At 42.3% G+C, this 12,390-nt stretch overlaps 1 protein-coding gene across 1 annotated transcript in view; it reads left to right on the top strand.

Annotated features, from left to right (window-relative positions):
- Positions 1-11,617, top strand: part of LOC135552350 (probable ATP-dependent RNA helicase ddx6) — a 60,158-nt gene extending 48,541 nt beyond the window's left edge. The window contains exons 11-14 of the mRNA XM_064983917.1: positions 4,394-4,457; positions 6,554-6,655; positions 6,796-7,023; positions 7,381-11,617. Coding sequence (XP_064839989.1) covers positions 4,394-4,457; positions 6,554-6,655; positions 6,796-7,010 — 381 coding nt within the window. The 3' untranslated portion in view covers positions 7,011-7,023; positions 7,381-11,617. The remainder of the gene's footprint in view (positions 1-4,393; positions 4,458-6,553; positions 6,656-6,795; positions 7,024-7,380) is intronic.
- The last annotated feature ends 773 nt before the right edge of the window (positions 11,618-12,390 follow it).

The following is a 12,390-nucleotide window of genomic DNA, read 5'->3' as shown; positions in this document are numbered from 1 at the left end:
ATCCCTGAGGCCCACATCCCGGCCTACTCAGCTGTTCACCCGAACCCCACTCATACACGGCTAGAGCCCAAAACTCCACCGGATCCTTGCTGTAAACTCTGGACCTTGGCACCGGATCACCGCTGCTACCGATTGGATATAGTGGCTAACGCCACTGCCACGAAGCTAGAAACAGTTAGCTGTGAGCCAGGCACATCTCCCGGCTAGCAAACTAAATTCCACAATACCTCTTTCGCCATCTGGCTTGGATTCTCTGTCGCCACGGCGCCCCTGCGCACCACCACGACTGGTCTGCCGACGAATACTCCATCCGCTGTGCCTTCATCCGGCCTCCGTCAGAGCAGACGCTCCTACTAGCCCGGGGCTACTAACTTTAAACGCTGTGTCGCTAGCGTAGTGGCGGCTCCCCTGTTCCATCTACTGCTGCCCACTGGACACTATGATCACTTGGCTACATAGCTGATGCTTGCTGGACTGTCCATTAATCACGGTACTCCATTCTGTTTATTTATTTTTATCTGTCGGCCCTAGCCGCGAACTCAGGCTCTGTGTGTAGTTAATCCGACCCTCTCTGCCTAGTCATCGCCATTTTACCTGCTGTTGTTGTGTTAGCTGATTAGCTGTTGTTTTAGCTAGCTCTCCCAATCAACACCTGCCATTACTTTATGCCTCGCTGTATGTCTCTCTCAATTGTCAATATGCCTTGTATACTGTTGTTCAGGTTAGTTATCATTGTTTTAGTTTACAATGGACCCCCCAGTTCCACTCTTCATACCTCTGATACCTCCTTTGTCCCACCTCACACACATGCGGTGACCTCACCCATTACAACCAGCATGTCCAGAGACACAACCTCTCTTATCATCACCCAGTTCCTGGGCTTACCTCCGCTGTACCCGCACACCACCATACCCCTGTCTGCGCATTATGCCCTGAATATATTCTACCACGCCCAGAAATCTGCTCCTTTTATTCTTTGTCCCCAACGCTCTAGGTGACCAGTTTTGATAGCCTTTAGCCGCACCCTCATCCTACTCCTCCTCTGTTCCGCGGGTGATGTGGAGGTAAACCCAGGCCCTGCATATCCCCAGGCACCCTCATTTGTTGACTTCTGTGATCGAAAAAGCCTTGATTTCATGCATGTCAACATCAGAAGCCTCCTCCCTAAGTTTGTTTTACTCACTGCTTTAGCACACTCTGCCAACCTTGATGTCCTTGCTGTGTCTGAATCCTGGCTTAGGAACGCCACCAAAACCTCCGCAATTTCCATACCCAACTATAACATTTTCCGTCAAGATAGAACTGCCAAAGGGGGAGGAGTTGCAGTCTATTGCAGAGATAGCCTGCAAAGTAATGTCATACTTTCCAGGTCCATACCCAAACAGTTCGAACTTCTAATTTTAAAAATGAATCTCTCCAGAAATAAGTCTCTCACTGTTGCCGCCTGCTACCGACCCCCCTCAGCTCCCAGCTGTGCCCTGGACATTGTTTGTGAATTGATCGCCCCCCATCTAGCTTCAGAGTTTGTTTTGTTAGCTGACCTAAACTGGGATATGCTTAACACCCCGGCAGTCCTATAATCTAAGCTAGATGCCCTCAATCTCACACAAATCATCAAGTAACCCACCCGGTACAACTCTAAATCTGTAAACAAGGGCACCCTCATAGAGACCTACTGGCCCTCCAAATACACCTCCGCTGTCTTCAATCAGGATCTCAATCACTGCCTCATTGCCTGTATCCGCTACGGGTCCACAGTCAAACGACCACACCTAATCACTGTCAAACTCTCCCTAAAACACTTCTGCGAGCAGGCCTTTCTAATCGACCTGGCCCGGGTATCCTGGAAGGACATTGACCTCATCCCGTCAGTTGAGGATGCCTGGTCATTCTTCAAAAGTAACTTCCTCACCATCTTAGATAAGCATGTTCCGTTCAAAAAATGCAGAACTAAGAACAGATATAGCCCCTGGTTCACTCCAGACCTGACTGCCCTCGACCAGCACAAAAACATTCTGTGGCAGACTGCAATAGCATCGAAAAGTCCCCGCGATATGCAACTGTTCAGGGAAGTCAGGAACCAATACACGCAGTCAGTCGGGAAAGCAAAGGCCAGCTTTTTCAAGCAGAAATTTGCATCCTGTAGCTCTAACTCCAAAAAGTTATGGGACACTGTAAAGTCCATGGAGAACAAGAGCACCTCCTCCCAGCTGCCCACTGACCGATAAATCCATGATAATCGAACACTTCAACAAGCATTTCTCAACGGCTGGCCATGCCTTCCTCCTGGCTACTCCAACCTCGGCCAACAGCTCCACGCCCCCCGCAGCTACTCGCCCAAGCCTCCCCAGCTTCTCCTTTACCCAAATCCAGATAGCAGATGTTCTGAAAGAGCTGCAAAACCTGGACCCATACAAATCAGCTGGGCTTGACAATCTGGACCCTCTATTTCTGAAACTATCCCCCGCCATTGTCGCAACCCCTATTACCAACCTGTTCAACCTCTCTTTCATATCGGCTGAGATCCCCAAGAACTGGAAAGCTGCCGCGGTCATCCCCCTCTTCAAAGGGGGAGACACCCTGAACCCAAACTGTTACAGACCTATATCCATCCTTCCCTGCCTATCTAAGGTCTTCAAAGGCAAGTCAACAAACAGATCACTGACCATCTCGAATCCCACCGTACCTTCTCCGCTGTGCAATCTGGTTTCCGAGCCGGTCACGGGTTCACCTCAGCCACGCTCAAGGTACTAAAAGATATCATAACCGCCATCGATAAAAGACAGTACTGTGCAGCCATCTTCATCGACATGGCCAAGGCTTTCGGCTCTGTCAATCACCATATTCTTATCGGCAGACTCAGTAGCGACTGCCTTGCCTGGTTCACCAACTACTTTGCAGACAGAGTTCAGTGTGTCAAATCGGAGGGCATGTTGTCTGGTCCTCTGGCAGTCTCTATGGGGGTGCCACAGGGTTCAATTCTCGGGCCGACTCTTTTCTCTGTATATATCAATGATGTTGCTCTTGCAGCGGGTGATTCCCTGATCCACCTCTACGCAGACAACACCATTCTGTATACTTCTGGCCCTTCCTTGGACACTGTGCTATCTAACCTCCAAACGAGCTTCAACGCCATACAACACTCCTTCCGTGGCCTCCAACTGCTCTTAAACGCTAGTAAAACCAAATGCATGCTTTTCAACCGTTCGCTGCCTGCACCCGCACGCCCGACTAGCATCACCACCCTGGATGGTTCCGACCTAGAATATGTGGACATCTATAAGTACCTAGGTGTCTGGCTAGACTGTAAACTCTCCTTCCAGACTCATATCAAACATCTGCAATCCAAAATCAAATCTAGAGTCAGCTTTTTATTTCACAACAAATCCTCCTTCACTCACGCCGCCAAACTTACCCTAGTAAAACTGACTAACCTACCGATCCTCGACTTCGGCGATGTCATCTACAAAAAGACTTCCAATACTCTACTCAGCAAACTGGATGCAGTTTATCACAGTGCCATCCGCTTTGTCACTAAAACACCTTATACCCCCCACCACTGCGACCTGTATGCTCTAGTCGGCTGGCCCTCGCTACATATTAGGCGCCAGACGCACTGGCTCCAGGTCATCTACAAGTCCATGCTAGGTAAAGCTCCGCCTTATCTCAGTTCACTGGTCAAGATGGCAACACTCACCCGTAGCACGTGCTTCAGCAGGTGTATCTCACTGATCATCCCTAAAGCCAACACCTTATTTGGCCGCCTTTCCTTCCAGTTCTCTGCTGCCTGTGACTGGAACGAATTGCAAAAATCGTTGAAGTTGGAGACTTTTATCTCCCTCACCAACTTTAAACATCTGCTATCTGAGCAGCTAACCGATTGCTGCAGCTGTACATAGTCCATCGGTAAATAGTCCACCCAATTTACCTACCTCATCCCCATACTGTTTTTATTTATTTACTTTTCTGCTCTTTTGCACACCAGACAGAGTATCTCTACCTGCACATGACCATCTGATTATTTATCACTCCAGTGTTAATCTGCTAAAATTGTAACTATTCGCCTACCTCCTTATGCCTTTTGCACACAATGTATATAGACTCCTTTTTTTATATATATACTGTGTTATTGACTTGTTTATTGTTTACTCCATGTGTAACTCTGTGTTGCTGTCTGTTCACACTGCTATGCTTTATCTTGGCCAGGTCGCAGTTGTAAATGAGAACTTGTTCTCAACTAGCCTACCTGGTTAAATAAAGGTGAAATTAAAAAAATTTAAAAATTTAAAAAATATGAGTTTGTGCTAGTCAATGTATGGGAGCCATGAGAAGAGATGCTTTTCTGAGGTTGTGTGTTCAGTGCTCTCATGCAGTGTTATTTTAATCCTCACAGGAGTACAGAAATCGTGTGTTCCACGACTTCAGAAATGGACTCTGCAGAAATCTTGTCTGCACCGGTACGTGTCCACAGGTTTCTAAAGTGTAACCATTTTGGTCGAATGTGCTTCTAAATATTATATGTGCGACCTGGAATATTAATTTGAGAGCACCAGTGCGCCTAGAAAGAAAAGTCCACCAAATAATTTTTGTAAAGATTAGGCTTCACACTACCTTTGTTTCTGAGTGCCCTAGAGAAAAAGCAATCACATATTCATTAGTTTCATGGTCGTACCCAGGCACATAACTTGCGGGTTATGTGCCCCTTCAATATTATACCTTGATGAGTTTGATTGATTGGAAATTATTTATAAACGTAAAGCGCAGGCAGCTACTGGCTTTCTATGGCTTTCAACCTACACCACACAGTGATACCTTATTTTATGATTGAACCCCCCTCAACTCCAATTATGCCTTTGGTCCGGTCCTCAGAGGCCGTGGTTTGTGAAGGAAAGAAAGTTGCGTAAGACTTGAAATGTGCAATATCTCCTCTTTCGCTCTCTCTCCTCTTTTCTTAGCCCACATATTTGCGGGTTTGTTAACTTGGAACAAATAAAATTGTGCAGTCAAATTTAACATGGTAAATTCTTTCAAGCACAAATAATAATTATATTGAAAAGGATTATTTTTCAATTGGAGAAAGTTTCTATTGCTAATTGACAAGATGTGCATCTTGTGTGTGAGAGCTATTTCTCAAAACGAGTGATAATTGGTAACAGTCATATTCGGCTCAATTTTGAGTATTATAAATATTAAAATATCTGGTTTCTAGTAGGCTACAGAATTAGACATGGCTGTTTCTCTGAACCTCAGGCAGTAGGCTCAAGCAACCCTGTTTCTCTCCCCAGTCAGGGGCAGCCTGCCTCCCAGACAGCAGCAGCAACCTATTCTCTTTATTTAGTTTAGTAAACAAATTTGAAGGCCAAAATTGTGAGGGGAATGCACTAATCATGTTTATGCAACCTGATAATCATCCTTAGAATACCTACAGAACCAGCTTCAATTTGAAAAAATCCGCAATAAAATTTGGCCAAACCTAGTCTTCATTGATAGGGATGCGTGTGACATTGCACGGTAAACATGTTTATTTCTCCTTATTTTTTCTTCTTCTTGATTTCAATATGAAAAGTATGAAAAGCTAAAATTAGTAAAAGTCGACATTTTTGGGTCACAAATCAAATCACATTTTATTGGTCACATACACATATTTAGCAGATGTTATTGTGGGTGTAGCAAAATGCTTGTGTTCCTAGCTCCAACAGTACAGTAGTATCTAACTAAATGCTTGTGTTCCTAGCTCCATCAGTACAGTAGTATCTAACTAAATGCTTGTGTTCCTAGCTCCATCAGTACAGTAGTATCTAACTAAATGCTTGTGTTCCTAGCTCCATCAGTACAGTAGTATCTAACTAAATGCTTGTGTTCCTAATTCCATCAGTACAGTAGTATCTAACTAAATGCTTGTGTTCCTAGCTCCAACAGTGCAGTATTATCTAACTAAATGCTTGTGTTCCTAGCTCCAACAGTACAATAGTATCTAACTAAAAGCTTGTGTTCCTAGCTCAAACAGTGCAGTAGTATCTTACTAAATGCTTGTGTTCCTAGCTCCAACAGTACAGTAGTATCTAACTAAATGCTTGTGTTCCTAATTCCATCAGTACAGTAGTATCTAACTAAATGCTTGTGTTCCTAGCTCCAAACAGCGCAGTAGTATCTACCAATTCACAACAGTACACACAAATCTAAAAGTAAAAGAATGGAATGAAGAAAAACATGTATATTAGGACGACCAAGGTCTGAGTGGCATTGACTAAAATAGAATACAGTGTATACATATGAAATGAGTAAAGCAGGATGTAAACATTATTAAAGTCACTAGTGTTCCATTATTAAATGGCAGCAGTTCATTCAATGGGGGGGTTCAATGGATGCTCTGGTGCTCCTAAATTTTATGTTGTGCTCTTAAACTTTTATAAGTTGGGAGCACCAGGGCTACCAATGACACGTCTTTATGTAAAGCACTGCGTGTCCATATGAATTGTTTCTGTATATTTTGTCTGGTACTATCAGATTTTACTTGGGTATGTAGTACAGTTGATTTTACTGTTTGAAACAGATCTGTTCACCAGAGGTATTGACATCCAAGCCGTCAATGTCGTCATCAACTTCGACTTCCCCAAGAACGCCGAGACATACCTGCATCGCATTGGAAGATCAGGTATAGAACTTTCTTGTGTTGTTTATGTGCTTCTTGTGGTATTATGTCAATGCTTTTTATCAACTTTTAATATCTGAATGCTCTGTTTTGTATCCTGGCAACATGTCCATTCCATCCCTCTGTGGTATTGTCTCTCTCAGGGAGGTTTGGTCACCTGGGCCTGGCCATCAACCTGATCACCTCTGAGGACCGCTTCAACCTGAAGTCCATCGAGGACCAGCTGGTCACCGACATCAAGCCCATCCCTGGCAGCATCGACAAGAACCTGTATGTGGCCGAGTTCCACACCGCCAACCTAGACTGCGAGGTGGAGGGGGAGCTGAAGGAGACAGGCTGCCAACAGGAGGAGCCCTAGATCCCCTCAACTGGTGAGTCATTCACTCTGACATGCTACTGAGCCGGTTTAGCAATATGTAAAATTCCTCCGAAGATGAGATGGACCCAGTGCTTTATTGCTTATATGGGCATATACCTGTCAGTCGGACATGCCAGTGAGAATGCCTAATATTTTAGGTCGACCCTAACTTAGATCTGAAAGGGTCGTAAGCAATTTGGTAAATTCCTGATAAGGCAATATGGCTCAATACCATATTTCTTACGTCTATCAAGTAATCGTGGATCTACACAAGGGGATAAGGGATATATCAAATTGGGAACCCATCTTGTGATGTGCATGAAGTGTGAGACCCATCTTTTTAATCCTTGCCACCTTATCTTCCATCCAGGACAATAGGACATACTCGGCTTTTGCACAACATTCAGCTCTTGCACACAGGCACCTCTTCAACTTCTCTTTTCTCAACCTTCAAAACCTGGCACATGGACGTTAAGGTCGAGTTGACTTTTTGCTGATTTGTATATTCTGTTCTTATTCCCCCTTATTATTTCATTAAGACCTGCCTGCATTTTTAAAAATTTAAATTGGTTTAACCATGTTGTTTTGCACCAAAGGTAGCTTGCCCAATGCACACTGAATGAGATCAATCAATCCTTTTTTGGCTTAAGACATGTAGGCTAATGTTTTTTGGATTGTATCCTGGTATTACAAGGTAACATATCAGCTGAAAAACTTCAGAGATAGGTGAGGAACATTGTCTTAAAAAAGTAAGAACCATGCAAAATATTGATCAAGTTGTACTGTTTCCAGCTGAATATGTCGTCCATTTTTATGGCCAGCTTTGGAGGAGGACAGGTTTGTGTCATCAATGACATGAAGCCTATTGTTAACCTTAGCAACGACCACTAAGGGTAAAGAAAGCTTCAGAATGTTGGAAAGCTCATTCACTTACATGCATTTTTGATTGGAATTAAGGTTTTAAAGGTTTTAAACTTATTAATAAATTCACAAATGGTTGGATAATAAATCCTTTGCTACAGCACTACTAATATCCAACCTCGACTTGAATAACTTATCTTCTGTACTACATACACTGAGCGTACAAACCATTAGCAACACCTTCCTAATATTGCGTTGCGCCCCATTTTGCCCTCAGAACAGCCTCAATTCGTCGGGTTTCGAAAGAGTTACACAGGTATTCTGGCCCATGTTGACTCCAATGCTTCCTACAGTTGTTATGCACTTGAGTGAGGACCCAAAAGCGGTTTAACAAAAACAGAGTCCTTTAATGTAAACACAGGGAAGACATAGATCCTCTTCAGATGTAGATAATGGAAAAATAGACAACCCGCAGAGAGGGCAACAAATGAAACAAAAAGTCCTTCTGATAATTACAAAAGAGCCCCCTTCTTAGCAGCAGAGGAGAATAGCTGGGTTAGCGGCGACAGGCTGCAGGTCGCTCTGGGTAGGCGCGGGTCGTAGAGGAACAGTGGTACCTCATCCCACATAGCATCAGATGAACTGGACACAGTACAAACGATAAGACAGTTAGCTGAGTACAGGATGCACTTGCCAGGCAGATTCCGACAGGACAAGGATGAAGCAAACGAGACGATAGTTTGTTTCTGGCATGAGAAACTCAGACGAGAATCTGACACAGAAAGAAGCAGGAACAGAGAGAGAAATAGAGACCTAATCAGAGGGAAAAAGGGAACAGGTGGGAAAAGAGTGAACGAGGTAGTTAGAGGAGATGAGGAACAGCTGGAGGAGGAGAGAAAGAGAAGGTAACCTAATACGACCAGCAGAGGGAGACAGAGTGAAGAGAAAGAACAGGAACAAGACATAATATGACAAGACATGACAACAGTTGTGTCAAGTTGGCTGGTAGGTCCTTTGGGTGCTGGACCATCCTTGATACACACGGGAAACTGTTGAGTGAGACAAACCAGGCAGCATTGCAGTTCTTCACACACTCAAACCGGTGCGCCTGGCACCTACTACCATAACCCGTTCAAAGGCACGTAAATATTTTGTCTTGCTCATTCGCCCTCTGAATGGCACACATACACAATTCATGTATCAATTGTCTCAAAGCTTAAAAATCCTTCTTTGACCCATCTCCTCCCCTTCATCTCCACTGATTGAAGGTGACATCCAATAAGGGATCATACAGTAGCTCTCACCTGGATTTACCTGGTCAGTCTGTCATGGAAAGAGCAGGTGTTCCAATTGTTTTGTACACTCAATGTATATAGTTAGCTGGGTTATCAAAATAATGCCTGTATTGTAAAATAGTTACATAGATTGATGGCTTTAGGTTGCTTAAAAGTGGTCATGTTCAAAACGAGCAGCTTGAGTCATGTACACTTTCAGAGGTGCAGTCAGTCCCGACCGTAAAATAAATGTTTACGGTAGGTTATTCAAACCTGATTTGTTACCGATGACAACTAGCTGGCTCAGGTCTTTGAATTGCACACAAAGTAATGTTGTTTTTTTCCAACAATATTTCTGCTGATTAAAAGCAACACTGCTTGTGCCTTGCCTCAGGCTACTGTAGCTAGAGTTACCGAGGTATACATGACATGCATGTCACGAGACAAAATACATTTTTTGTTTATCTCAAATTACGGAGATGCAAATGCCTGTGGTAGTGTTCCCACTCACACTAGATAGAAAACCACCAAACGTATATTTTTACAGTGGTACACCACACCTTCATTCATACAGTTGTATTGAATTACTAGTATTTCACTGGCTTTGATACGTAGTTTGAAATTAGTGGTCAACGTTTGTTTTTGTTTTTATTCAACATAGACGCCCACACATCAGGCATCAACTCAGATATAGATAGAATTCATTATTATATGAAAATAAAAACACTTTTAGCCATTTAACACTAAAATGAATGCATTTCAACAAGAGATTCCTTTTTCTTTACCCTTTGTGGGCGGGACCAAAGCGGTTGCCAGGGACACAAGACCCAAACGCATTCACACATTTAAACCGGTCTTCCTCCATTGTAGAGACAAGATGGACTCTTTTATATTGGCTCATTTACACTAGCCATCTTGCCCGCTTACATTCACATGCCTTTTGTCACTCAAGTGCCTAAATTACTCTCCCACGTGCTCTCTTATCAGTTCATCCATCTGTCTTTCTCTCACACAACAGACGGAATACAATCACAATTAAGCTGAATTGTAACATTGGTTGATTCAGATATATGCAAGTAGAATGTTCGTTGTGCACTTTCCTTCTAGGGAATCTTGTTCATGTTCAAGATGCTCAATAATCAAGGCTCAAACTCTGACGAACATCATCTAGAATGCCAAAGTACTTTTAATGTAAACTTTGCAATAAAAAAGGGCAGCTTTTACTTAGACGCAACGTGACTGTCACTATGAATAATCAATCATGTGAATAAGATATAAATATGATATAAGACTACTTAAAGAAGATAAGACTGGGCCCATTGTAAAAACTGTGGATGGTAAACTACAATCAAGCTAATATAGCACCGGACAAAAATATATATAAACGATCTCAGACCAGTACAGGAGCAGTTCATGAAAACACAGTAGCATCCAATTACTGAGCTTGTGCAGCATTTTACTAGTAAAACTATTTTCTGAGCTTTCATACTTATGTTGTGGTGGTGATGTGATTATGGGTCAAAATATCACCCTATTCCCTATAAAGTGCACTACTTTTGACCAGGACCCATAAAGTAGTGCACTACTTTTGACCAGGACCCATAAAGTAGTGCACTACTTTTGACCAGGACCCATAAAGTAGTGCACTACTTTTGACCAGGACCCATAAAGTAGTGCACTATGTAGTAAATAGGCACATATGTCTGCAGCTATGGAAAGAACAGGTAGAAATTACAATATATTCAGTCATATGCATCCAATTTCTGAAAGACGCACAAGGTGTTGTTGGAGATTACGATCAGCATGGGATCTTTTTTTTTTAACCACTGTCTCTTTCACATATGAGCCCTGCATGAACACCTCAATAAACAACAATTACACTATAAATATCTATATACACAATACATTAAAAACAAACACAAGGAAACAAACACATTATTCAGTAAAAAGGCCCTCTAACATTGGCCTGAATTGAGGCAATCTTGACGTTTTCTTTGTACAAAACAACATGGTTCAACATATTTTTGAGACCTGCTTTTTCTTCCTCAATGTGAGGGTCCCTCAAAGTAATATAATGTGTTTTTTAGAGGCAGACATTTCATGTTGGTACAGTTTTGTGGGTATGTCCTTTGGTTTAGGGTCTAATTTGAATCAATCTAAATGACTCAAATGTAAAAATGTTATCTCCAAAGTGTTGTGAATGTATTAATTGCCAATATGTACTGTGCAGCCAAATGGTACATGCAGCCCATTGGCACAAAATATAGTATATTTAGACTAAAAACTAGGTAACAAGAAACCAAGCTTTTATTTTTAAAACCTCAGAGCTCTTGGGTGATGTTCCTCAGCCTGGCTCCAAGAAAGAAGGGAGGGTATTTTGATATGATACATACAGAGCAGAGAACTTGGCAGAACTCTCATTTGTTATCTCTGCTATTCATTAGGTTGGGAAAACCCTGAGGTTTTTTGGGGGGGGGGTCGTACAGTTTTGTTATGATTGTGAAAAGCTGAGGGACTATTCTTGTGTGTGGGGTGGGTTGGCTCACATCAGAATTATATTTGAAAGCGAATTGTAGCATCTTCAAACTGGCAGCTGTAATCTTTTTTTTGGTCCTGCTACAAATGTTTAGCTGATGATGAAAGCAGAGGAAAATATGTGATGTTTTTTTTGCTTCTCTTTGAAATAATTTTTGACAATGCTTGCTAATCAGGGAGGGGGGCAGAGCAAGGTTTGATGGATCTGGTTTTGTGTGGGTCTGCGAGTCATCTTGAATCTTTTCTTCTCTCTAGTACTTAAGAACTCCAGCACAACAGTGGACCAACCAATATGGTTTGCAACAGATCTGAAACTCAACACATTTGTAATTTTTTTCCCGAAGTACAAAAAAGTATTATATTTTGACCATTAGTTTGCTTGTTTTAAGTACTGGAGAGAATGCTATCCACGCAGTCATACTGGTTATCTTGGTCAATCTTTTTACGAGGTGGTTGGTATCATTTTGAGGAAATTGGTTTGTAAATAATTCGTTGTTTACACGATTTGTTTACAATAACAAACAAAAAATATGAATTTGCTTCATTGTGGAGGTAGTTTTGAATATTAGATTTTTTTTTATTTTGTTTGATTTTAAATATTGACTTTCAGGATTTATATTGAACCGAAACCAAAAAAGTGTAATGTCACATCATGGCATTTTGTGTGCTTTGCGTGAGTGACTGTCAGTAAGTGTGTGTGTGTGTGTGTG

This window comes from Oncorhynchus masou, chromosome 13 (genome assembly GCF_036934945.1).
Source record: "Oncorhynchus masou masou isolate Uvic2021 chromosome 13, UVic_Omas_1.1, whole genome shotgun sequence".
Classification (NCBI taxonomy): Eukaryota; Metazoa; Chordata; class Actinopteri; order Salmoniformes; family Salmonidae; genus Oncorhynchus; species Oncorhynchus masou.
The sequence above is the reverse complement of the archived record's forward strand: the minus strand, read 5'-3'. Positions and strand labels throughout refer to the sequence as shown.